Source organism: Canis lupus, chromosome 4, assembly GCF_048164855.1.
Source record: "Canis lupus baileyi chromosome 4, mCanLup2.hap1, whole genome shotgun sequence".
Lineage (NCBI taxonomy): Eukaryota > Metazoa > Chordata > Mammalia > Carnivora > Canidae > Canis > Canis lupus.
The window spans coordinates 22,300,444-22,327,582 of record NC_132841.1 but is presented as its reverse complement, the minus strand read 5'-3'; the positions used below and the strand labels follow the sequence as shown (position 1 = coordinate 22,327,582).

The following is a 27,139-nucleotide window of genomic DNA, read 5'->3' as shown; positions in this document are numbered from 1 at the left end:
CAAAGGCTCTCTAGAGTGGTCTCACCCCCACACTAGACTCTGTGGGGCCCTAAGAGTCAGTGGAGGTTCCTCAGGGCTGGTTTCTGGGTCCCTCTCCCTGGACTCAAGCACCACAGGCCTGTTTTGAGATACGGCACTGCCAGAGATGGCTAAACACGGCTTCCTGACGGCATTAAAATTACCAAGTCAGCCCAGTGGCGCTGCCCCTCGTCTTGGTGATGGCAACTCTATGAAGGGTTCCTATGGCAGCCCAGGCTCAGTGTGGCGACAGACTGGCATTGTCTGCCATGGCACACAATGGGGGCGCATCGGCATGCATGCCCACGCGTGATCCCTGCCAGCTGTCAGAGCTGGGGCGCTGGGGCTCTCAGAGGCCCCCACTCTGCCCACCATGCCAAGGGCACATGCTCACCGGGGCCCCAGGATCCTGCCCTTTGCAGGCCACACTCTGGGTGCCTTAGCCCACAGAATTCCCTGCCTGAACAGTCACGAGGGCAACTGTGGGGCCTATGTTCACATCTCCCAAGACTGCCCCCCCCTAAGGTGTGACAGGTCACTATGTGCACTCCTAGGCTCCAGTGGTGGTTGTTTAGCTCAGGTGATTCTCAGGGGGATGCTGTTTGCACATGGATATAACTGGAGCTTGGACTTGCAGGCCAGACTGTCGTCACACAGGCAATGTGAGGCCTGGAGGGCGTCTCTGTGCCTGGTTCTGAGCCCCACAACTGGCAGGGACAGGCCTGGGAAGAGTGGTGTGGGCGGGGGCGGGGGGCACAGCACCTGTGGCTCAGTCGGTTAAGCGTCCAACTCTTGATGTCGGCTCAGGTTGCGATCTCAGGGCTGTGAGATCGAGCCCCCTATCCGTGTCTGAGCCTATAGGAACCTGTGTAGGATTCTCCCTCTGTCTCTGCCCCACCACCCCCGCCCCTAGAAGAGCATGGTGGTGGGTTAGTGACGTGTGACACAAGCAAGCTGTGAGGCACGGATGGGTGGTTTTAAGTCACAGGTGCTCTAGGTCAGCCCGCCCGCTCACTGGGCTGTGTCACTTTCCTTCCCCCTCCCGCGTGGCACTCTCCTTCAGCCTGGACTTTTCTGGGGAGAGAGCACTCGCCCCCCCTCTACGGAAGCCACCTCTTGCCTGCTCGAACAGCTCTGCTAGTTAGAACATTCTCGCCAAAGCACACCCCAAACCACCTCCCAGGCACTTCCACCCTTTGGCTCAAGTTCTGGACGGTGACCTGCTCAAGGCCACAGAGCTACTCGATGCTAGAACCCCGAGGCCCCCGGCTCTGTTCCTGCCTCTCCACACTGAGCTCCAGGGAGCCCCAGAATGAGTGAGGTCAAGGCAGAGAGGCTGAGGGTCTATGGCCCTGGGCCCCCCACCCACCCCCTACCCCCTCCATCATCTTGCCCAGCAGAGCACATGAGAAAGTTGCTTCAGTATCTTTTTCCTCTGAAACAGAGAGAACAAGAAAAAACACAACACAACATTTTGAGGTCCAACAAAACACCAAGGACAATGTTAATAAATACATGAAAGTGTAAAGATCTGGATCTCCAAGGCACAAGAATTTATACCCCTAACACAGGCAGGCTGGGTCTCACAGGAATGATGCAGCGTGTGCCCCAGCATCCCGGGGGGCGGGGGTGGCAGCAGGCAGAGAGGACATGTGAGGAGCCCCCTCCAGGGCCTCTATTCTCCAGGGGTTGCAGGCAGGGACCCACTGCTCCTAGTCCTCTTGCCTGGCTCAGAATAGCCCCCCTGCCCCAGGGAAGGAAGACTGGCAACCACCTCTGTCATCTTCTGAGGAGCCTGGGAGACCCTCTGCACCGCTGGGAGTAAGGACCACTGGGAGAAATCCTGGGAACCCAAGTGGCTTCCTGAGAACCAGAGGGTCTAGAGAAGTTACCTGCCTTTGGAAGTAACACGGAGGGCGGCTGAGGCCCCACAGCCCTGTGGGCCATGTCCTCTCAGGATGGGGCAAAGGCTCACATCCTGCCTGGGGAACCGGGCCCTGGGGGCGGGGGTGGGGGGAGACTCTGGTCCTCAGCCTGGGGACCTGACCATACCCCCTTGCCCTAGCACCACAAATGTCTGGCCCAGCCCAAGCCAGGTGGGAGAAAACCCTGGACCCCAGCAGGAGCGCTCTTTGGCAGAGAGCAGTGACCAATGGGGCACAACCTGAGAACTCATATTTCACTGTCCCACAAAGTCACCTTTCAGGTCAGCCTCCCCTCATGCCACAGCATGATGACCAAAGTTGACACTCCCTGTTCAGCCGGTGGTCTAGCACCAGTTGTGACCCCCCAGGATGATGAAGACACGCATTCCAGAGTGCCCAGAGCCCCCTTCTCTGGGGTGGGCTGGGTGAGGCTGGGGAGCACCAGAAGTAACATGAAATGCCATCTGCAAGGGCAGAGGTGGCCACCAACACTGAGCTGCATTCCACCTCTTGGCCTCAACTGGAGGGGCTGTGTGGTGCCCCTGTTGTGAAGAGCTGGGCCTGAGATGAGCTTGCCTCCCACCCACCCCAGTCCAGCAGCCAGAGCCTCGTGACCACGTGCACCCCAACCCTGAGAGTGCTCCTCCTCACGTCCCCTGGTCCCACTTGACCTCTCTGAGCAGAGGGGCCAGATAGACAGGGTCTCCACAGCGGTCCCCACACGTTCCGGCAAAGGCAGGCAGCCGAAGAGGATCCAGTGTGGGGCCCCCCCAGTGTGGCTGTGAGGAGGAGACGCTAGCTGGCCCTCAGTCCTGCCAGGAGATAGACAGGAGCCCCTGAGAGGTTCGATTGTGTCACCCTGGCTGCTGGCTGAGGTATCTCTGGTTAGGGCTTTCCCTGATCTTTTTCTTCCTCGCACGCCCGCTTTGCGGGGTGAAGTGTCACAGCCCCAAACTAGAACAACAAGAAGGCAAATAATTTAAAAGGAAGTCTGTGTTTGCCCCTGCCCCGCTGTGTGTCCTCTGAGCTGGCGGTCTCTGAGGCAGCACACAGTGTAAACTTGACTGGCGGGATAGGCATGGTGGGGCTCATGTCACCAAGGAGGTGGCAGGGAGGCTGGTGCCTGGGTGTTTCGGGTCTTCCCTGAGCTCCCCTCCATCCTCGGAGACCGACGTAGGTGCCAGGGTCCAGCCCCAAGGCTGTCCCCGGGGGGTGCTGGGGGAAGTGCCCCACGATGCTCTAGGGCGCAGTTTCTGGGAAGTAAAGCGGTGCTGGGTCACTGGGGAGCTGGTGCCCAGAGGTCTTGGGAGTTGGGTGGGTTGGCCATGCTGATGGTCATCTGATCCCGTTGGCCCCGCAGTCGGCTCCACAGTATCTGGAGGGGACCTAGGTCCCGGTAAAGGGCTCCCGGGAGTGGAGAAGGGTGGTGGTGAGGCCAGGCTAGGGGCCGGGCTGGTGTCAGGGCCCAGGGCCTTCTTGGTACAGGACTCACAGCACAGCCGGTGGTAGCCGGGGATGGAGCAGTAGCGATCGAGTACTTCCAACTGGCAGAAGATGGACCGGTCCCTCTCGCAGGGCTCCGCTGCACACACAGCACAAGGACCAGCGTGGGGGGGATGCCTCTGCCTCCCACTCAGCCCAGCAACGGCAGGCCCTCTAGCTCCTGCCCTAGCTGGACTTGCTCTGAAGCTCTTCCCCAGAGGGCACCACAGGGCCGCCTAAACAGAGAGACTGGCCCGAGTAAGCAGAGGAAGAGGAACTAAGGTTCTCTAGAGTAGTGGTTCTCAAAGTAGGGACCCCACACATGAAGCATCATCCCCTGAAAGCCTGTTGGAAATGCCAATTCTTAGGCCCCATCCAGACCTACCAAATCAGAAGTTCTGGGGGTGGGGCTCGGCTCTGGGTTTTAACAAAACCTTCAAGGAGATTCCAACGCATGGAGAAATCTGAGAACCACGGCCCTATATCATTAGTCGCCAGACCTGGCTGCAAAGTGGAATCGCCCAGGAGCTTTAACAGCGAGCCAGCGCCCACCTCCCACACCCAGGGAGACTGGACGGTTGGTGTGGCCTGGGCACTGGGTGGATCTGCAGCAAAGCTTGGAAACCCCACTCTCGATGAAGTGGGAACCCTCGCCCCCTCCCGATCAACCCAAAGGAACTGATCCACTCGGGCCAGGGCCAGGCAGGTGCCTGGTAACCCACACCTGTGACCAGCAGATGAACCATGTCAACAACATTTGGAACAGCTCCACCAATAAAGCTGGAATCTAGCAGATCTGGGTTCCAACTGAGGTGCTCCACTTAAAAAGTGTGAGCCCTTGGGCATGTCACTTAAACTCTCCAACCCTCAGTTTCTTTTCCTATAAAATGGAGATAATGCTGGACATCTACCGGTGAATAATAACATTATGATCATAAATAGCATTTATAAAGTTCCTGGCATACAGGGGTGCCCTCTATACGAGTTTCATTTGTTTTGGTTCAAATATCATCTAAAAATGTTCTTGTGTTTCTGTGACAATTCCAGATAGATCTCTCCAGACAACGTAAAGGCAGGAACTTTGCTTTCTATTAATTTTTGCTGGGGAAGGGGTTGGGGTAGGGGGCTGGTGGGATGGAATGGGGGTTGGGTGCTTAGGTGCTGGTTTAGGGGAACAGGAGAGAGATTAGGGGGAAAAATTGGATAGCCAGTGGCCTCTAGATGGCACCAGAATTCCAGGACGGGAATCCCGAGCCCATCTTCTGCTTAGGGCAGAAAAGGAAAGGAAACCTGGCACTTGTGCAGCCGGCACAGGAGTGAAGCAAGGCTAGAGCCAAAAGATACTCTGAGGATATCTAGTGAGACCCCTTTCTTACAGATGAGGTCACTAAGCTCAGAGAAGTTTAAGGATTTGCACAGGGTCACATAGCTAGTTAGTCCTCCACTAAAAGGGTCATGATTTTTCTACTCCTCATGTCAGACACTGGTCCTTGAGAAGGTGAGGAAGGAAAAGAGAGAAAGAATCTAGAAAGGAAGCCCAGAACACAGGGCCAGGTTCATAGCAGGTGCTCAGTCAATATTAATGGACGGATTAGTGGATGCATCGAAGGGTAGATGGAGATGGATGGATGGATGGATGGACGGATGGATGGATGGAGAGGTAGGTAGGTGGATAGATGGATGAATGGAAAGGTGGGAGGATGGACCAATGCACTCTTGATCATGAGGCAGAGAGAAAGTACTACTACTATTTCTGTTGTTAGCTGACAGCTAGGCAGGAGTGCGTGCATTATCTTATTTAATTCTCTCCACAGCCCTATGAAGACAGCTCAGATCTGTAACTGCTTATCCCCAAATCTTGAAATCAGAAGTGATTCATAATTCAGAACTTTCGAAGTGAGTGAAGTAATATTCATGTTACAGAACACCCCTATGGGGAGTGGGACGTCCCCCTGTAACTGTGGCAATGTTTCAATAGCAAAATAACTGATTTCCTGGTAAGGCCAGTTCTGCTGCCAAATGAGTCTGCACCAAATTTAGGGAAACACTTGCAGCTTTCAACATTCTGGAAGTGCAGATAAGGGCCTGTGGACCAGCGTGGGCAGGACCCCCAGCTCACAGCTGAGGAATCTGAGGCTCCAGGAGGCTAAGATCACGTGGACAGAGACTGGAAGCTGGGGCTGCTCCACCGCATGGCCCATGCTTGTGAATGGTGACCACGGGAAGGTCTGGGGTGTGGGGGAGGGTTCCAGAGATACAGAGATACACTTACTTGATGATATCTTGTTAATGGGATGTAGGGGCCCTGACTGTGGCAGCCACTGTCCTTTTGGGGTCACAAGTTCTCGAATGTCAGCGCTCACTCTGGAGTTCTGGAGATTTCCTGTGAGCGGAGAGAAGCAGCTCTAGCATTTGGCATTTTGTGGGGGGAAAGAATGCAAGCCGGGCTGGGTTCAGGGCTCGGACAGAGGAGCTGGGCCTTGCCCCCCCATCCTATCTGGCTTACCTGCACAGGCCGGCAGGCTGCAGACCTGAACGGTGTCTGGCCTGTCCCCCTCACACTGCCCGAGACTGTTGGCATTGGTCCGGCACACCACCTGCCGCTGCTGGATGCCCTCCCCGCAGGTAGCAGAGCACTGTGGGCCAGGCCACCGTGGCCGGGGAAGGAAAGGGGGAGAGACAAGAGGAAGGGGGCAGTGAGCTCCAGAGGCCAACCAATGCCCAGGACAGCACCAGAAGGCGGTGCTGAGTGTCTCCTTGACCAGAGGGACGCGCAGACTGCTCTAAGTGCCTCACCAGGACAGAACACCGACGGTCGGTACTCCTGTACCGGGTGCTGAACAGCACCGCCCTCAGCTCAGAGCCCCCTGACCCCTTTTGTCACCTAAACAGTTAATCCTGGCTCAGGAGGGGACCTTAGGGACCCCACTCCAGCACCTCTACCTGTGCCCACCCTCTGGTCTGCGCCCAGGGCCTTAAATATTCTGTGGATCATTCTGGCAAACTCCCTTGTTGCGATCCACCAGCCTGAGGGGCCTAGGGCAGGTCCACTCACTTGACGTTACCTTAGCAATGGGATGCAGGGACCGGGATTGTGACACCTGCTAAACTGAGAGAGCTGGGTGACAGGGACACTGCGGACCCCCTCTACCTCTGACATTCAATGACTCTGTGACTCAATGTACCCAAACTCAGCTGGCAGAGGCAGGTTCAAAAGTGTCTTCCTTCCAGAAAGGGAAAGGCTTTGGGAGCAAAGGGGCTCAAAAGACAAATAAACAAATAACGCCTTTACATTAGGGACAAGAAAATAAAATTTACATGAGTTGTACGGGGATTTTTGGTTATTTTAAAAATACTCTTTATTATGTAATATTTCCAGCATACAGAAACATGAGGAAGTTGGGCACGAGAGCCTGTTCAAATACCACCACCAGCTTTCATCGATCAGCATTCTGGCACATGTTCAAATACCGTGCCGTGCCTTTTCAAACTTTAAGTGCGTGGTCTCCCATTGGAAGTGATTTTTCTTCATACGCCCGTGCTTTTTCTCACCTGTTTTTCTGAGGTTTATCTATCTTGGTTAAGTACAGTTCAAGCTTACTTATTTTTCTCAATCTCTGCTATTTTGTTGTATGAATGGACCTTGATTTGTTTGGTCCAGTTTCCTGCGGATGGGCATTTAGGACATTGCCTGAAATTCTGCTATTATGATGAGCGTTGTCGTGCTTATCTTTGTGACCAAATGAGATTCTGAAAATTATGGTAAAACATATATATCATAACACCATTATAGCCATTTTTAAGTGTGTGCAGTTCAGTGGCATTAAGCACCACCCTCACCACCTCCAGGTCCAGCACTTTTTTCTTCTCTCTAAACTGAAACCCTGTCCCCAGCAAACACTAAGTCCCTCACCCCCCGCCCCCAGCCCCAGGCACCCACCCTCCTACTCTGGGTCTCTAGGAACGGGACTACTCTAGGTAAGTGGAATCATAGAGTGTGTGTCATTTTGCGTCTGGCTTGTTTCACTTAGCGTGACGCCTTCAAGAAGCCCTCCCAGATACGTTACCCCCATATACTTCTGCACGGCTCCATCTGCAACCTGTAAACGCTTTTGTAATTGGTTTGCTTATCTCTGCTGTCTCTCTTAGTGGACTGTAAGCTACACGAGGACAAGAATCGTGTCTATCTAGTCGATGATGGATTCCAGGATTCCCAATACAGTACGCCTGGCATGTAGTTGGCACTCAGTAAATATTTCTCAAATGCAAGAAAGTGCTTCAGTTTGCTCACTCGTGTCACGAGGATATTAGCCCATGCCTCCCAGTTGTGATCCAGTTCTAGGTCGAAGCAAACGGTGAAAAACTACAAAGGCCTGGCCCAGAAACATGGCCCAGCATACGTAGGAGCCACTGGACTGAGTTTTGAAAAAAATCAGGTTGGACCAGATCCGATGTGGGGAGAGAAATTCAGTCAGAGACTCTCTACCTGCTGGCACCTCTTAGCTGCCCCCCACCCAGATCCACCTTTTCCCCGACTCCCCAGAGAAGGTGCCCACTGGCCCAGCTCCTCCCCCACTCCAAGAACAACTCACCTGGGACCAGGCGCCCGTGCGCCACTGGGCTGGACAGGGCACGCGGAGGCAGGGCCGCCGGGCCTCGGGCCGGTCCCCAGGGCAGGCCTTGGCCGGCATGGCCTTGTGGGTACCATTGGAAAGGGGTAGCAGGCACTGCACCCCCCGGGTCTGCACCCCCAGCTTCCCACAGCTCCGGCTACAGGCACCCCACTCCTCTGTCACCCACCTGGAGACAGACAAGGCAAAAGGTGGAGGGGAGGGGGGACTAGAGGGACACTTCCTCCCAGGGTCACTCCCCGCACCCCCAACCCCCTAACCTCACCACCCTGAATTGCTGCGGGCAGGAGCTGGGGACTGGGTTTGAGCTTCAAAGTGCCAAGACCACATGGTCCTGGCTCTCCAGCTGCCAGGGTGTGCGGCCTCAGGGAGGTCACTTACATCCTCTGTTTCCTCATCTGGAAAATGGGTATAAGGCATATCTTTCTATCTGGCACCCTGTAGCCTCTTTGATCCAGTGACCCCATCTTTCATCAGGATTCCTTCAACACCTTGTAAATAGCTAAGTGTCTCCCCTGGGCAGGTGCTATCGCAAGTGCTGAGCTACAGCAGTACGCAAGACAGACGAGAGTCACAGCTTGTGGAGTTGAAGCCCCTCCCCTGTGACTCTTGGGACAATTAAAGGACTGTGGACTTACAGCACTTGGCAGAGTGCACGCCTGCAGTAGGTGTGTACTATTATTGGGGTACTATTATTATAATACGGTTGCTATTATTTTTTTCCTTATTTTTTTTAAAATTTTATTTAAATTCAATCTGCCAACATCTAGTAAAACACCCAGGGCTCATCTCATCATGTGCCTTCCTTAATTGCAGGAAACAGGATTATGACCATCAGCACCTACAAGGTTTGGGTGCTGACCTGCTAAGCTGGCAAGCTCCAAGCCACAGAGCAACTCCCAAGAGCACCAGAGGCAGACACTGCTGGCTGAGTTAGACAAAGACCAGAAGGCTCTCACAGTGGGGCAGGAGGGACCCCATCCCCACTCCCTTCTTCCCCAAGATATCTTTTAGTGAATGAGGGCTCTTTCAGCCAACTCCTTCCTTTAAAAGACAACAACAAAAAGTCCCCAAGCGTCACTTGGCATTTCACAGACGAGAAGCCAGGATGACAGCAGAGTGGGCGCCGCATGCGCTGCGACCACAGACGGTGGTGGGCAAAGCGGCCTGCAGACAGTGGGAATGGGAAGCACAGAGGGCTGAGTGGCGGGGGTATCCCGGCTGGGGGCTAGGCACAGGGGGGCTGGCACAGGGAGGCCACCGTGGGCTCTGTGCTGGTCACCAGCTCCTGCCCCGGCCCCGAGGCTCCCCCTGCCTGAGGGAGCAGAGCTGCTGTGGGCCAGCAAGGCCAAGTTGGACTGCTTGGACCCCGATGAGGCAGGGAAATGGACACGGCCTCTGCATGTGGGCCGAGGAGGTGCTGGGCCATCTCTGTGACACGCTGAAGGCCAGACCTCGAATCCCCGACAAGTCACCGCTCTTCTTCTCCCCAAAGCGCCCTCCAAATCACCCCGAGAACGTGACCTTGTGCTCCAATGAGCCTGTCTCCCTGGCCAGGGAACCCAGTCAGGGCCTAGGCTATGGCTGGCGGCTGGTGTCAGCACCCTGGGCTATGGCCTGGAGCCCAGAAGCACCGAATCAAGTTCACCTCACAGTCCCCTCGGATCACTGAGGGAAAGCCGTGTCCCCAATGTGGGCCTCAGTTTCCCCACTGTAAAAGAATGCTGGAAGGGGCAGAACAAAGGAAGCATCGGGCTTCTTCTGGGAGTGGAAGTTAACCTAGAAACCCCATAGCGGACAGACGGGCAAGGAGGGCAGAGCTGGCCCAGGGCAGTCTGGTGTGCGGGCCGTGTGCCTCTAGCCCTGAGGCCAGAGGAAGCAGGCCCAGCAGCATCTCCTCCCAACTAAGGGTCAGCAATGCCCCTGGGAACAGGTCAGGCTCCTAGTCCCTCCCCTGGGGCACTCACGCGGGCTGGGCACATGGGTGCTGGTTGCAGCGCCGGCGGATGGGCTTGGGCCTCCTCCTGTGGTCGCACAGGTGCCGCTGGACCATGTGGTGGTCTCGTCGGCGCCGACAGCCATATTTGGTAAACTGGATCCCTGTGGGGAGGGCAGGCTGAGTTGGGCCGGGTCCCGCCAGGCCCCCACTGCTCTGCTGGGGCCTCCTGGGCTGGCAAACTCTGGAGAGCCTGGGGGGCCAATCCTACCTCCGTCTGTGACTTTGCACCCTCCTGCCCTGGTCACTTTCTGAAGCCTTCCTTGATCTACCCATCTCCTGTGTCCCTAGTGTAGTGCAGGGTGCAAGAGGAGGGGACCCAGCTCTGGACAGCCACTGCTCCGCATAGCTGGGGAGCCCTTACAGGGCACAGGCCCTGCCCTGGTGCTGCTAGCACTCTCAGCCCCTGCCCCAAGGCCCTGCCCAGACAGGCTGTCACACCAAGAGATCTTTAAGGAGAAAGTGGGGCACAAGTTAGGGACACATCAAGCGGAGGCGATAGTGCCCTCCCCACCACTTCTCTTCCTCCCCTGAAAAGCCCTGGGCTGCTCCCACGAGGCTGCCAGATGGTTGGACAGGTCATTACCTCCTCCGCAGGCCTTGGTGCAGGGGGCCCAGCTCTTGAGCGCCCACTCGTATGTGTCCGTCTCCTCCAGAAGCACGTTGTTGCTCCCGATAAGGGGCAGCAGGTCCTCGTGGATGATGTACTTGTAGGCCAGGCTGCTGCGGGGACCACCCTCAGCTGGGGGGAGCACCTGAGGGGAGGCAGAGCAACTGGCACAGGCCTGGAGAGCAGGGAGGCAAGCCCAGCATGCAGGGTGGTGGGCAGGGAGGTGGAGTCAAAGGAAAGGATGTGGGGTCAGCAGCGAGTATGGCCTGGGAGACCATTCACACCAGCAAGCCATGTGGCAGGCATGGGACAGCCAGCCCGAGGACGGCCTGTGTGCTCGTGGATAACCTTCCCTCCCACAGACCTAAGTTCTAGTGAGGGCAGGAACCATTTCTGTTGGTCTGTCATTCTCACCAGGGCAGCCACACTACCTGCCTCCAGAAGATGGAGGCAGACGGTCTATAAGCTAGACTCTTATCAGATACATGGTGGCAAATAGTTTCTCTCATCCTGTTCAGCTTGTCTTCTCACTGTCGTCATCGTGCCTTCCAATGCACAAGAGTTCTCAGTTTCCGGGAAGACCCATTCACCTATTGTTCTTTTGCTGCTCACGCTTTGGGTATCGCAACTAAGATCCAAGACTGTACAATTGATCCTGCTATTTTCTCTACGAGATCTATGGTTTTAGCTCTTGTACTTAGGCTTTTGATCTAGTTTGAGCTCTTTTTTGGATATGGTGTGAGGTAGGGGCTCAATTTCATTCTTTTACATGTGGATAATCCAGTTGCCCCAGTGCTGTTAGTTAAAGAGATTATTTTTGCCCACTGAGTGGTCTTGGCACCCTTGTTGAAAATCATTGGCTATAGGAGTATGGGTGGTCATTACATACAAGGTGAATGCAAATATATGTAGATTGAATTCATATGCTGACACCAAGAGGTTTCAGATCCTGCCCTCGAGGACCTCCCCAGCTAGTGAGGGTAGCACCAGGAACAAAGCCTGTCCACGGTCTCCCTGCCACCAGCCAGTGTCAAGAGCACTGCAGACAAAGCTCCTCCTGGTCTGATCTCCTGTATTAACAGTCCCTCCTCCATAAGCCCTGGTCTATGGTCTAGGAAGAGGGGGTATGGGCAGAGGCAGACCCCAGCAAGGACAATGAGGCTGGCAGCATGAGACAGCACCCCTCCTCCACCAAGCTCACTTGTTGGCAATGCCATAATACAAACGGACACTGGATGATGCCAGGATGACAGAGGGAACCAACCCAGGTGCCTCCTGCTCATTTCTAGGCCCTATTTCTGACGCTGCATTAAGGAGACACCCTCTAACAGCAAGACAATCATTTCTCTCTCCCTCATTTGCCACCCTGCCTGCCTTTAAACACAAAAGGCACTTCGGCCCTGGCCTTGCCCAGGCTCCTGAAGACATTGCAATAGGAGGACCTCCGCCAGGCCTGTGCTGGCTCAACAGTGAAGACAGTGAGCTGGGAGACGGGACTGGGCTGGGGCAGCAGGGGAGTGGACGGGGGCCATCATGCAAGGTGGGGCTCACCAGGACAGCAATGGCTTCAGGCAGGGGCCCGCTGGTCTTGAGGCGTTCCTTGGCATCCTCCACCACGTATTCCCACTCCAGGCCCATTGCAGTAAAGGTCCGGCTCATTGCTTCCTTGCCCTTGGGGTTGAGGATGAAGCTGCCTGTGACCTGGTTCTTCACCGCTGGCCATGGGGAGAGGGTCACACAGATTTCTATTCCCCTTCACAGGAGCACTAGGGGCTTCCAGACTTTCCTAGTGAACCCCTCAGGGCTCCCTATGACCTGTCACTCCTTTCCTCCAGAGCCTTCCACACTCAGATGAGTCACCACACTGGCTGAACTCAGCATCCCTGCCTCTGGACCCTGGCGCAACCCATTCCTCCCACCTTGTCTTCCCTTCCTCCTGCCTGCCTAATCTTCATTCATACGTAAGGCTCAGTACAATTCTCCCCTCCTCCAGGAAGCCTTCTTTGAGAGCCCAGTCCTCAGGGATTTGTACTCCCTAAAACTTCTATAGCAGAGAGCTAAGGCTAAGAGTAGAGGCTCTAGAGTCAGACTGATCTGGGGAAGTTACTTAGCTTCCCTGTGTTGCCTCAGTTTCACCATCCATAAAATGGGAATCATGATTATCCCTAGCTCACAGGGCTGCTGCCCCATGAGGCTAACCGCAGTACTCCACCCCCACTACCCACCATGGGGCTCCTGGGACAATTAAAGGAGTTCAAACGTGTAAAGAACGAGGCAGAGTGCATGGTATGCAGCTGGCAATCAATAAACGGTAGGCACACACTATTACTGTCATGAGAACAGTCCCTGACATTTAGCATTGTTGCCATCATAGATGTCCTGTCTCCCTACCACCCGCAGCCTGTCAGGGTATCTCCTCCATCCTGGTGTCCTTGGGGCCTGACACAGAGTGAGCATTTTAAAAATATCTGTGACTGCCTACCCCTTAAAGTCCCAGTCAGTGATTAACTCGCAGCTTGATATTGAAAGGTGCCCAGTGGCAGGTGGGTAGGAGGTGTGCCGGTGCAGACAGCCTGGCCTTGGCCACCCTGGAAGCAGCAGGTTGGGGAAGGACTACAGCCTGGGACCCAAGCCCCTCAGCCACGTAGAAGAGCAAACGCCCCCAAGCCTGACGGTGTCCCCACCTACTGAGGATGAAAACCATTCTGCATAATTATGATACCACGAGAGCCAACTAACCACGCTCTGGTCACTCTGCTACCTGCCTCAGTGGCATCCTCACACACATCCTGAGGTTAGTGCTACTATTAGCCCAGATGGAAAGTCAGAAGCCCATGAGGGGCAAGGGTTTGTCCTGGACACACAGAGCACTGGTGACCCAGCTGAGGACCAGCCTTCCTGCTGAGCGAGAGGAGGACAGATCCCCTTCCACCTGTCATTGTCTGATCTCTCTCAGCTCCCAGAATCCCCAGACCTAGATCCAGAGCTGGGCAGCTCCTCAGGCCAGGCCTGGTCTCAAATCTTCCCACCACCCTGTGTGCTCCCACACCTCACAGCAACTGCCGTGCCCACCCCTGGCTGTACCCCCGCTCCTTCCAGGGGCAGTGGGCTGGACTCAGCATGGGCTTGACCACCCAGGTGCACCTGTGAGTCCTGGCCCAACCGCTGGCCCACTGTGTACCCCGAGCAACTACAGACATCCCTCGTTTCGCTTTATTGTGCTTTGCAGATACTGCACTTTTTGCAAACGGAGAATCTGTGGCAACCTTGCATCAAGCAAGTCTACTGGAGCCGTTTTTCCAACAGCATTTGCCCATTTCATGTCTCTGAGTCCCATTTTGATAATTCTTGCAATATTTCAAACCTTTTCATTAGGATACTTGTTACAGTGATCTGCGGTCAGTGATACTTGATGTTAGTGTTGGTAATTGTTTGGGGCGCCATGAACGCTGCCCACATAGCACAGTGAACGTAACGGATAAATGTCGTATATGTACCGACTGCTCCACTGACAGGCTATTCCCCTGTCTCTATCCCTGTCTGCTCATTCCCTGAAACACAATATCGAAATCAGGTCAATCAATAACCCTACGATGGCCACTAAGTGTTCAAGTGAAAGGAAGAGTCACCTTCTCTCCCTTTAAATCAAAACCTTCATATGATTAAGCTTAGCACAAAAGGCATGTCGAAATCGGAGATGGGTCAAAAGCCAGGCGTGTTGTGCTGAACAGTCAGCCAAGTTGTGAAGGGAAAGGGAACATTCTTGAAGGAAACTGAAGATGCAACTCCAGTGAACACAGGAATGATAAGAAAGCGAAGCAGCCTCATTGCTGATATAGGTCAAGTGGTCTGAAGGGAAGATGAAACCAGCCATGACATTCCCTTAACCCAAAGCCTAACCCGGAACAAGGCCCTAATGTTCTTCTGTTCTGTAAAGGCTGAGAGAGGAGAGGAAGCTGCAGAAAAGTCAGAAGCTGGGGAGGATGGTTCTTGAGGTTTAAGAAGCCGTCTCCATAACATGTGCCGGGGGAGGCAGCAGGTGCTGACGTAAAAGCTGCAGCAAGTTAACCAGAAGATTCAGCTGAGATCAGTCATGAAGGTGGCTGCACTAAACAACAGATTTTCAATGTGGATGAGACCATCTCCTTTTCAAAGATGCCATTTAGGCCTTTCACGGCTGGAGAGGTGCCTCCGTGGATCATCACCAGGGTGACAGGAGGTAATGGATGAAAAACACCAGCTCCAGGCCCAGCGCAGGGGTGACAGCAGCAACAGGATTCTCTTCCCTTCCTTTCAAAGGATCCACATCCCCAGATTCCAGGGCCCTGGCCTTCACTGCCAACACTGCCACCTATCCTGGACTTCTCCAGAGAGCAAGTACCATGACAGGCACGTGTGCGCACACACGCACACGCATACACACTCTCACCCATTTTTACCAGGGTCCCACCCTGTCCCTCACACATGTGTAATCACATGATGCGAGCCAACATCAGGCCGCAGTCCCAGTTCCCTCCCTGCCCAGCCCCTGAGGAGCTCCAGCCCCCCAGGGAGCTCACCCAGTACACACACAGGCGAGAGTGCCTGCTGCACTGAAGCTGCCCTGGATTCTGGGAGCCTCTGCCCCGGCCCCCATGGAAGCCCTTGTGCAGAGGATGGAGGAGCTAGACTTCTACAGGCAGCGAGTAGGGGCCAGGTAGGGGCCAGGTAGGGGACCAGGTAAGGGGCAGGGTAGGGGGCAGGTAGGGGCCTGGAAGGGGTGGAAGGAGCTGGCCCAGGAGGCCCAAGGGGAAGGGCAGAGCAGATGGAGTGTCTGCAAGTTCCACCCTCCTCTTGGAGTAAATGACCCTTCTCTACTCACCCTTCCCCTCTCCTAGCCCCTGTTCCATCCAGCAAAATACCCAGAGCCACACAGGCAGGGCAGGGAGTTGGCCAAGCCAAGCCCTCCAAACTCACACTCCCTGTGCAGAGCTGTGTGGGCAGCAAGGGCATGGGGCTGGGAGACAGGAGACCCCGGCCCAGACTGGCTCACCGTGTGGGTGAATCAGGGGACACAGAAGGCCCATGAGCCACTGTGGGCCTCAGTTTCCCCTTGTGCCTCTTGCCTATTTGCCTGTCAGGTGCCTTCCAGAGCAAGTTAGGTATCTATTACAGTTGTGCCAATGTCGCTGTATTCCCCAGAGGGTGCGATCTCTCCCAGACACTTTAAAATATTTTCTATTATTTTGGTGACGACCTAAAAATATAAATATCAGCGTTTTGTAATATATGAGCCTATCCAAAGAGGTTATGTTTTATGTTCGTGTTTATGAAACACTGGTGATAAGCAGTGTGACCCAGTGGGCATTAACAGGTAAGAGGGGCCTCTGGAACATGCTAAGGCCCAGTGACATCAAGGCACACATGCCCCCTGTAAGGGGTCTGAACACAGACAAGTGTGGGAGAACCTAGATACTACCCAATGTCAGGGCGGCAGCCTTCTCCCTGCTTGCCCCCTGGATCCCTGCTCCAAACCATCCTTACGTGTTTTGAATTGAAATATAATTCACATACCACACGGTCCGCCCTTTAAAGTGTCTAAGTCAGTGACTACTGGGCCACTATCCAATTCCAAGACACTTTATCACCCCCATTTGCAGACATTGCCATCCCCCTCCCATCAGCCCCTGAGCACCACTCATCTGCTCTCCTGTCTCCCTGGATTTGTCTGTTCTGGACACATTCATTTTTTAACCACCAACTTAGTTTCAGCACAAACAGAACACAGCAAACAAAGGAACACAAGACTCTGTCCCAATACCTTTACGTTCTCAATTTGAATTGTGTCGATTTGTTGGGGGGGGGTGCTAATTTTTCATCTCTCTTGGTTTTATAGCTGTATAACTATGATAAGGCGTGGCCTAATGATTGTGTTTAAGTGCCATTACGTTAAGGATAGTTTAAGGGTCCGTGTGGCAGACTGCAAAAACGGCTACAAATTCCTCCTCTTCCCATGTGCACGCCTGTGCTCTGGCGGTACCACACTTCCCACCAAGAGATCTTCTGTTTCTACCCCTTGAGTCTGGGCTTGGCCTTGAGACTGGCTTGGGCCAACGGGATATCACAAAGCATGATGCAAGCAGGGACCTGGCAACTGTATGCACATGGGGGCTTGCCTGCCCTTGCCCACCCTCAGGACCGTGGGAATAATGCCAGGCTAGCCTGCTGGGGACGTGGCCCCGTCCCCTCTGCCCCCGTCACCCCAGCTGACAGCCAGTACCAATCAGGATCTACAGACCCACCAAATGCTGCCGTGGCATGAGTGAGTCCAGGCAGAGGAGCAGAAGCTGCACACGCTGCACCCAGTCCAACCTGACGGCCCACAGGACCATGAGCCAATAGAAACTCTTGTTGTTCGAAACCACAGAGTTTGGGGATGATGTGTTATAGAGCAAAAGGAGACTGATACATTCTATAAAAATGGTTTTTCTTTAAAAGGTGAGCACAAGTAGCACCTGGGTGGCTCAGTGGTTGAGCATCGCCTTTGGCTCAGGTTGCGATCCTGGGTCTTGGGATTGAGTCCCTCATCGGACTCCCTCCAGAAAGCCTGCTTCTCCCTCTGCCTGTGCTCTGCCTCTCCCTGTGTGTCTCTCATGAATAAATAAATGAAATCTTTAAAAGAAAAAAACTGTGCACAATTAATCAACAGTGGCTGCCCCTCAGGAAAGAAACTGTACCTCCGAGGGCAGAGGTGGGGCGGGGGGGATCTTCACTGGATCCCCTTTCGCATCTGAAATTTGAACCCTGGAATGGGTTTCTCTTCAACATAAGTAAAACACAAAGAAACACAAAAATTTCAAAATTATTTTGAAATCTCCCCTGCATGAGGATCCTCCTCCTCTGCTCTCCTGCTTCCCCACACCTGAGGGCAAGCCCTCTCCTGCTCCCCCACACCTGAGGGCAGGCCCTCTCCTGCTCCCCCACACCTGAGGGCAGGCCCTCTCCTGCTCCCCATACCTGAGGGCAAGCTCTCTCCTGCTCCCCCACACCTGAAGGCAGGCCCTCTCCTGCTCCCCACACCTGAGGGCAGGCCCTTTCCTGCTCCCCCACACCTGAAGGCAGGCCCTCTCCTGCTCCCCACGCCTGAGGGCAGGCCCTTTCCTGCTCCCCCACACCTGAGGGCAGGCCCTCTCCTGCTCCCCCACACCTGAGGGCAAGCTCTCTCCTGCTCCCCACACCTGAAGGCAGGCCCTCTCCTGCTCCCCACGCCTGAGGGCAGGCCCTTTCCTGCTCCCCCACACCTGAGGGCAGGCCCTCTCCTGCTCCCCACACCACACCTGAGGGCAGGCCCTCTCCTGCTCCCCATACCTGAGGGCAAGCTCTCTCCTGCTCCCCCACACCTGAAGGCAGGCCCTCTCCTGCTCCCCACACCTGAGGGCAGGCCCTTTCCTGCTCCCCCACACCTGAAGGCAGGCCCTCTCCTGCTCCCCACGCCTGAGGGCAGGCCCTTTCCTGCTCCCCCACACCTGAGGGCAGGCCCTCTCCTGCTCCCCCACACCTGAGGGCAGGCCCTCTCCTGCTCCCCATACCTGAGGGCAAGCTCTCTCCTGCTCCCCCACACCTGAAGGCAGGCCCTCTCCTGCTCCCCACACCTGAGGGCAGGCCCTTTCCTGCTCCCCCACACCTGAAGGCAGGCCCTCTCCTGCTCCCCACGCCTGAGGGCAGGCCCTTTCCTGCTCCCCCACACCTGAGGGCAGGCCCTCTCCTGCTCCCCCACACCTGAGGGCAAGCTCTCTCCTGCTCCCCCACACCTGAAGGCAGGCCCTCTCCTGCTCCCCACGCCTGAGGGCAGGCCCTTTCCTGCTCCCCCACACCTGAGGGCAGGCCCTCTCCTGCTCCCCATACCTGAGGGCAAGCTCTCTCCTGCTCCCCCACACCTGAGGGCAGGCCCTCTCCTACTCCCCACACCTGAGGGAGCCCCCTCTCCTGGCTCCCCGACACTCACCAATGCGGTGTGGAACCTTCTCCAGCTCCTCTATCTGGATGTGCCTGGCACCAGCTGGGATCTGTACCAGTTTGAGAGCTCCTGCGGCACAGGAAGATGGGCGAGCACCCTGAGCTGTGGCCCCGCTGCCCAGCATACCCCACCACCCCTGCCCCTCACACACCCAAGAACCTGTTTCCTCATCTGTAAAATAGGAATGGGCCCTTGTCCACAAGGTGCTGAGAGGTCAAATGAAATGCATCGCTCAATGCTCCCTTGAATCTAAGGGCCGCGTTGTGGGGGTTTGTGGGAAAGCCCGCATGGGCACTAGTTACCTATTTTTCCCCACCCTCTTGAGCCTCCTTTTCTCTCTTTTTGTCCCCTCCCCCTTTCCTCTCAGGCCTTAAGAGATTTAGATGAAGGTCTGGCATGGCTCCTCTGGGCCCTCTCACCCTCCCTATCCCAGGCCTGGAAACAACCTCTCTCAAAGCCTGGCCCCTTAGAGAGGCAGGCAAAGCTGTGACACTCCCAAAGGGGAAATGGACCTAATTCATCCTAGGGTATAAAGGACGAGTATCAGCCAAGTGTGGCCAGATTGAAGGAGGGGAAGGAATTCAAGGAACTAAGGTACCAGGAGTTCAAAGCAGGAGGCACCACAAGGTTCCCAAAACAATGGAGAAACAGAAGAGAAAAAAATGTTCCAGTCCAGAGGCAAGCTCCAGGTGCCTCCCTCGCCCCAAACTGTGGCCCAGCAGAGGAAGAAGGGTCCAGCCTGAGGGACTCAGGCTCAAGGGAACCTGGCTAGGCCAGAACTCCAGCCCCAACCTGCTCACCTGCCTGCTTGGAGGCCTTGCCCAGTGTCCCCTTCACAGTCCTGCAGTGAGAGTTGTCCCCTCCACAGACCCCGCACTTGTCATCTGCCTTCATGGATCCCACCTCCTTGTCACAGCCGACGGGCTGAGGCAGAGGTAGGGTCAGCAGGAGAAGGCTCCCATGCCCCCCGCCACCACCCTCAGGCTGGCAGCCCCTGGCTCCCTCCCCAGGCCCTACTCGTTGACCATGGACCAAGAGGCATTCCTGGACAGGTCTCTGTCACAAACTCGCCATGTGACAGGTCTTAAACTTGGCCTCTCCTCTTCCCTTAAACTTGGTCTTAAACTTGGCCTCTCCTCTTCCCTTAAATGGGGCTGGGTGATGACCCACTTCTAGAATCCCAGGCTTATGCTGAGGACCAAGGGTCTTGTGGGTGGGGAAGGTGAGGAGATGCCTGTCTCCCTAGGGAGCAGAAAAAGGGGCAGGCAGTGCAGCACTCAGGTGTCCCCGGGGAAGGCACAGGCGGACAGCCCAGACCTACCACACACTCGCCGCGGGCACAGACGCTATATGGGTCCCGGTAGCTGCAGCGTGTCCCATCGTGGACCACCTGATTCATGAAGACCACGTCCCCGGTGTCCTCCGATTGGCAGATCAGCTCACACTTCTGGGCATCTGTGGAGAAAGGGACCATGCTGAATTCCCAGCACCGAGGAGAAAACGGGCTGGCCAGGACAGCAGCGCCAGGCCCAAGCAGGAAGCTCCTGGACCAGCTCTGGGCACTGGGTGGGGAGCTCTGGAGAGAGGGGGGGGGTGCGGCTTAAAATCCCTGCTGTGTCACTTATTAGCCCCGTGACCCTGAGCAAATCATCCAACCTCTCTGAGCCTCAGTTCCTTATTTATTATCCTTGATCAGTAAAATGCCACAGCAGGATCTTAAAGAAAAGCAAGTGAGGGGCACCTGGGTGGCTCAGTGTTGAGCATCTGCCTTTGGCTCAGGTCGTGATCCTGGGGCCCTGAGATGGAGTCTCGTATAGGGCTCCCTGCTTGGAGCCTGCTTCTCCCTCTGCCTATGTCTCTGCCTCTCTCTCTGTGTCTCCCATGAATAAATAAACAGAATCTTAAAAAAAAAAAAAAAAAAAAGAAAATTGAGTGATAATACTAATAGCAATAATAATAAGCCAACACTTAGTGAATGCTTACTTTGTACCAGATACTTCCAAAACCTTTACATACCTTTTTCCCCCTCTTTCTTTTAGAAGTAGGCTCTAGGCCTAATGTGGGGCTTGAACCCACGATTCTGAGATCAAGAGTCACCTAGTCTACCGACTGGTCCTGCCAGGTGCCCCTACACACTGTTGATGTAAAACTTCAAATGTTTTTTGTGAATTAGCTCATTTAAATTTTGCAATACCCCAAGGAAGTAAGTTCTAGCATTATGGAGGAGGAGACCAAGGACCAGAGAGGTTAAGAAATTTGCTCAAGGCCACAGAGCCACACACTAAGTAGAAGAGCCAGGATTCTGAGCCAGGCAGTCTGGCTTGAGTCTCACGCTGACCTCTCCATACGCTTCACCAGCCACATGAATGATGGTGTACCTTAACATGTTCATAAACTTTAGGTGGCTATGTGAAAGGAAGGCAGGACAGTGGTCTGGGTTTGCAAAATGAAGCAGCAGTGAGAGAGGAAAGGAGGTCTTTTCTAGTTCTAACAATTAATTATTCTGTTCCCTATCTGGGCTATTGATGTCCTGAAAAGAAAGTCCCAGAGAACATATAGACACTTGCTGTATTTCTTAGAAAAAAAGGGAAGCTGGGGCTTAGCTAACTTTCTGGACTTTGTCTAAAAGTCCTGGGAAAATCCAAAGACCAGTTGCCCCATGGGCCTGGAAGCTTCCACCCACCCACCCAATCCCCTTACACTGGCTTGTTTGGACTTGAATGGATCTGCAAAGCTTTCAAAGCCAGCCACCCCCTCAGCCAAAATTTCTATGAAACGATCTGGTCCCCGGGCCCCCCAGGATACATCTTGCCTCAGTGCTCAGTGCTCAAGTCCAGAGCCATAGCATCTAATACCACTTTGGATTTCATGCACAGGAGCCCGATTCCTGGTGGGACCTGGGCCAAGGGGAGAGGGATAGGGGACTCTAACCCTCTGAAAGACACATAGGACGCTGACCAGTACACTCCAGGCAGGGAGCTTTCTAGGCAGCCATGGAAGCCAGCCCATAGTGGCAAGGGAGTGGCCAACCCCTAGGGTGGGAGGAATTCAAACCAGAAGGAAGGCACTCTCTGTCATCATGTTCCGGAGAAGTATGCGCACTGGTGGGCAATTCACAGGCCTCTGAGGTCCCTTCCAACCTGAAGATTGTCATTCTAAATGTGAGTTGAACAACCAAGGGTCTTGTAATTAATACTTTGGAACCAGGGCTACAAAGAGGTGGCCCTGGGCTCAGGAGAGAACAGGCCTTTCTAGTAGGTGCCATCCGAGGCTGAGGGCTGCATGGTGGGGGTTGAGCATCTGTCCAGCAAAGGGTGGCGGAAAGACAGGCAGGGGGAGTGGACACAGAGGACTGCTGAGGGCCCTTCCAGTCTGAAATCCCTAAGATGCTGTGAATCCCAACCCTTCATTGGCCACTTCTTCTCTGCCACTAGGAGAGCCATCAGTGGGAAGCCTCCAGAGCAGACCAGTACTGGCCCTGGCACTTGGTCTCAAAATTCAGTTCCCCTGCCTGAGTCCTGAGGCCCGTGTCTGCCCCAGAGCAGCCTGGAGGGAGTCAGTATAAGGATCCCAGAGGCTCTCATCTGCCTGCCTTTTAACTCCTTTTCATTAACACTAAAACAGTAGCACTGTCAGTAAAACCTAAAAATGCTGTGTGTGATAGGACAGAGCCTCTCAGGACGGTGGCTACACAGAGCCAGGGTACCTCCACCTGCATAGTGTCTTCCCATACAGGTAAGGACCGGTGTAAGAGGCACCGACCCCAACAGCCAGCACTGCTGCCAGCCTCTGGGCACCTCTGGGTGAAGGGCCCCTGGTTCAAGATATTTTCCTTGTCAGAAAACAGTCCCCATACGTATACAAATCAGGGATGGCTTTAATGAGGACAGCTGGCCCCACGGCACACAAGACAAGGGCCTGCACAAAGGTATGTGGCAAGCCTGCCAACCACATGTCCCTTTTGGCACCCTACTGTCCCTCCAACCTCCACTGGTGGCCCCAGGCATGGGAAGCCCGCCTGGGAAGACACAGACACAGCAGATGCCCAAGGACACAGCGGGTGGGGGCGGAGGCAGGACCCACTCACCATCTTCAGGCTCATAGGGGATCCAGCTGTGCTTGGCATTCTGGTGGATGTAGTAGGAGTTGCGCTTGGCACATTGCTGGGCCCGGAAGTCCTCGTAGGGCCCCGGACACTCCTCGCTGTTGCACACCTGGTATTGGAACATGGGCCCGGAACACAGGCGGCCTCCGTAGGCTGGGCTGGGGCAGGCACAGAGAGACCAGTGACTTGCTGGAAGGCTGGGGAGGGCCAGGCTTCCCTCATGGCCGCTTGGGGGCAGCTCAGCCTTTTAGAGGAACATAAAGAGGCTCTTCTAACTTATAAACTAGAGAGGGACCCCCATGGTGGGGGCTGCTGTGCACACAGCCCTTCTAGATTCCTCTTGCTCCACCCACCCCTTGGGCATATGTCACCTGTCCCACCGTGTGTGCGTGTGTGTGGAAGGGAGAGGGGGAGAGCCAAGAACCAGGGCAGGCAGGGGACGAGTGGTGTCAGGGACAAGGATGACTAAGTCACTCCGATGGGGCTGGAAGAGAAAGCAGTCTTATTCATCTTTGCGAACGCTTTCAACCACCGCACAGGGCCTGGCATACCATAGGCACTCAAAACGTGCCTCAACAATACTGATTTGCATCCGCTTCTGCTTCACGTCATAATAAACTAAGGAGGGGTAAAGAGAGACACGGGTCTGGAGCGAGAAGGCCCCCGCTGGATCTGCCCCCAAGCCCTGCCTATGCAGATCTCAGGTAGGTCATTTAGTCTTGCTGAGCCTTAATTTCCCCTTTAAAGGTGACACCAGGATACCTCTTCCCTTACCTACCTCCTGGTGTGTCTGTGAAGAATAAATAAAAAAAGGTATTTAAAGCAATCTGTATTCTCTTCTCCATTAGGGAGAGGACTGGGTGGGATTACGGATGCAAACTATGGAAGCACAGGCTCCCGGTACTCTGCTCCCAGACCCGGGAGCATCTCATGGGTGTGTGCGCTGAAGTGCTCAGCGTCCCACCTGGCATGGACAGCGAGCTCGATCCACGCTAACAATTATAACAGCAGCTGCCATTCATTAGCGCTAAATCTGGCCTGGGCAGAGCGCTGAGAGTACACATATTATTTCACTTAAGCCTCATAAAATAAAAAATTCTTATTACAGAGGAGTTTGCTGGATGGCAGCTTTGATCAAGGGGAGAGCCATCCGTCATGACTGGAAGGTGGCTTACTCAGAGTGGGCCCCACTGGGCCCTTCTCCAGCCCAGGCTGTCACACTCCCAACAGGTGGAAGTTATAGGGCCGTGCATTTGGGCTCATGTCTGTAAAAGGTCAGCACAGCCAGTGGACAAAGGAACAGCCTGCTCCAAGTGGTGGTGAGCTTCCCATCCCTGGAGGTAAACAACAGAGGATGGAGGGCCCCTGCTGAGGATGTAAAGGAGGGCAGCCACTACCAAGCCACAGCATCCAAGGGCCCTGCTGTTCTGTAGAGGCTGGGCACCCCTGGTTCCTGGAGCCCACTGACCCACCCGGCCACCCCACCAGCCCCCATCTAGCCTGAGGCTATTCTGACCAGGTCACTTCAGCCTGAGAGAGGGAGACCACAGCCAGCTGGCACTTGGAAGTTTCATAACCATAGGAGGGAATAAAAGGAGAGAAACAGATGCTCCCCCAGAATGCTGGGGGAATGTGAGTGGGGCAGTGAAAGGCAGGATTTGATGTCAGAAAGAGGGAAGTAGGGGCACCTGGGTGGCTCAGTGGTTGAGCATCTGCCTTCAGCTCAGGGCATGATCCCGGGGTCTTGGGATCAAGTCCCACATCGGGCTCCCTGCATGGAGCCTGCTTCTCCCTCTGCCTGTATCTCTGTCTCTCATGAATAAATTTTTTTTTTTAAAAAGGTAAGTGAAGAAAAAATTAATGGAAATTCTGCTCCATGTGGTAAGAAAACAAACATGACTACTGAGCATTTAGATCAAGGTTTTCTCAAAGCTCGGCCAGAGGATCAGGGTCACGGGCAGACGCGTTAAATTAGCAGAGTCCCGGGCCCACTCAGAATCTTCTGCACATGAGGGTTGGAGAATCACTGGTTCAGACCTATTCTCGGATGCCCCGCCTGATGGGCCATGTCAGGCCTGGGTGGAAGTGATCCAGCCCCACCTCCCAACAATTCGGGGTTCTCAGCCTTAGAATACCAACCCAGCTTCAGGGCCGTTGTCTCTAGTGTCTAGCCTCCTCCCCCCATGGCTTCCTCTCCCAGCCCCTCAGGCCTAGGGAATGGGGGGATCCCCTGCCCTGCCCACCTCAGCCAAGAGCACTCACGGGGGATTGTCACAGCTCCGGCTGCGGGATCGAACCCCGCCCCCACACGACCGTGAACATGACCCGAACTTGGTCCAGGAGCTCCAGCCTCCATCCTGGCCGTAAGTCAGCTCCAGCGATTTCCAGATGCAGTGACCCTTGAAGCACCACTGGGATGGAGCAGAGGGAACGAGGTTACCCGAGGGCCACTGCCACCCAGCCTGCTATGGAGATGCCCCGACTGTGCACATGGCACAGCTGGTGGGCACCACAGCTGAGTCCAGAGGGAGGGACACTAAGAGTACAAGCCTCGAGGTTTCTCAGAAGCCACCTTCAGCAAAGGGTCCCCCTTTCTGAGCCCATCCCTCCACTGTACAATGTGTGGCTAGCACACCTGCCCACGGAGCTGCTGGGAGCCCCCAAGGAGATCATGCTTGGCACACACAGCCCTCCAAACTGGCAGCCAATGACGGCACTAACTGCAGTTATTTGGTTTACCCCTCCTGGAGGGAAAAAAGAGCTGATGGGGGGTAGAAGACACAATCTTCCCATGCCATCTAGAGTCGATATCTTGGCTCTGTACCTCAAAATCCCCATCCAGGGGCCACAGGCAGGCATGTCTGTGGGAGGCAAGCCCTAGCCCCACAGGGGGGTCTATCCATGCATAAATGGAGGGAGTATATGAATGGAATCCACAAGGCCAGGGTTTGAATCCCAGCTCAGCCATTACTAGCTGTGTGTGGCTTTGGCATAATGTCACCTTGCTGGGCCTCTGTTTGCTCACCTGTTAAATAGGACTGTTCAAAGAACTGGAAGCAAGAACACCTACAAAGGCCTTAGCTCAGGGCCAGGCACCAAGGCAGGCTCAACCCAAGTAACTCCCTTCCCTTCTCCTGCAGGGCATCATGTAAGAAATACAGCAAAGCTCCGTGGGTCTTATTTAAGAGGTGACTGAGTGGTTCTCAGCCCTGGAGACTTTTAAAACTCTAGATGTCTTGACTTCATTTCAGACCAACTGAGTCATAATCTCTAGGGGGAGGGATTAAAAAAAAAAAAAAAACTGGCAGCCCGGGTGGCTCAGTGGTTTAGCACCGCCTTCAGCCCAGGGCCTGATCCTGGGGACCTGGAATCGAGTCCCATGTCGGGCTCCCTGCATGGAGCCTGCTTTTCCCTCTGCCTCTCTCTGTGTCTCTCATGAATAAATAAATAAAATCTTTAAAAAAAAATTAAAGCAGCAGTACTATACATACCATAAAATTCACTCAGGTCAAGTGTGCAAGTCAATGACTTTTCACAATTTACAGCATTGTGCAACTGTCATCACATCTAATTTTAGAGCATTTCCATCACCCCAAAGAGATCTCTCGTGCCCATCTGCAGTCACTCCCTGCCCTGGGGCGGTGGGGGCTTTTAAAGTTCCCCAGATGGTTCCAAAATGCAGCCAAAACTGTGAGCCATGAATTAATTGTCATGTAAAATTGTGACGGAAGGACCTGGAACTCTGGAAATAACCTGAAGCAGGTATACCGAGTTGTCCAGGATAAGAGCCCGCCAGATGTAGAGCCTACTGGGCCCTGTGCAAGGCCGTGGGAAGCCCCATCCATCTGTGAAGGAGCAGCGCCCCCACATGTGTTGAGTGGATGAAGCCTGGCAGGGGCAGAGGGCAGGGGGCAGGGACAGGGGGCAAGTTAGGGGGCAGGGGACAGGGACAGGCAGGTCCCACGACTGGGCTCAGAGCTGATGGTGAGTAAGCCTCGAGCCTCACAACGCCCTGCTTCTTCCCAGAGCTCTCTGCTCTGACATGACTTCAGAACTCTGAGGAATGGAAAGGCCACTTGGTCAGGGGACAGCAGGACCCGGAGGAGTGCTGTGAATGGCCCAAGGTCACCACAGAGGTCAGGCTTGGGGCTAGCAGTAGACCAGAGGTGGGTTACAGACCCCAGGTCAGGGCTCTCACACCCGGCTATGAGGGTCCCCTGACAAATGAAGCCCTGGCACCCACACACACTCCGGGGGGAAAGGCACAACAGCAAATATGCGAAAGCGTGTGTCTGGGGCAGGGGAGGCAACAGGTGTGGATGTGGGAGAAACAGCACAGCAGGCCAGGGAGGGCAGGCAGGACACCTGGGGTCTCC

General features: G+C 54.8%; 1 protein-coding gene across 2 annotated transcripts in view; it reads right to left on the bottom strand.

The window, feature by feature from the left end:
- Window positions 1–1,490: 1,490 nt before the first annotated feature.
- Window positions 1,491–27,139, bottom strand: part of ADAMTS14 (ADAM metallopeptidase with thrombospondin type 1 motif 14) — a 78,227-nt gene continuing 52,578 nt past the window's right edge. For both annotated transcript variants that reach the window (XM_072823450.1, XM_072823451.1), the window contains exons 11-22: window positions 25,026–25,174; window positions 22,746–22,921; window positions 19,980–20,113; window positions 19,459–19,582; window positions 18,647–18,727; window positions 12,214–12,377; window positions 10,639–10,807; window positions 10,024–10,156; window positions 8,018–8,225; window positions 5,932–6,061; window positions 5,698–5,808; window positions 1,491–3,525 (exon numbers count right to left, since the gene is read on the bottom strand). In XM_072823450.1, the coding sequence (XP_072679551.1) occupies window positions 3,032–3,525; window positions 5,698–5,808; window positions 5,932–6,061; window positions 8,018–8,225; window positions 10,024–10,156; window positions 10,639–10,807; window positions 12,214–12,377; window positions 18,647–18,727; window positions 19,459–19,582; window positions 19,980–20,113; window positions 22,746–22,921; window positions 25,026–25,174 (2,073 nt within the window). In that variant the 3' untranslated portion in view covers window positions 1,491–3,031. The remainder of the gene's footprint in view (window positions 3,526–5,697; window positions 5,809–5,931; window positions 6,062–8,017; window positions 8,226–10,023; window positions 10,157–10,638; window positions 10,808–12,213; window positions 12,378–18,646; window positions 18,728–19,458; window positions 19,583–19,979; window positions 20,114–22,745; window positions 22,922–25,025; window positions 25,175–27,139) is intronic.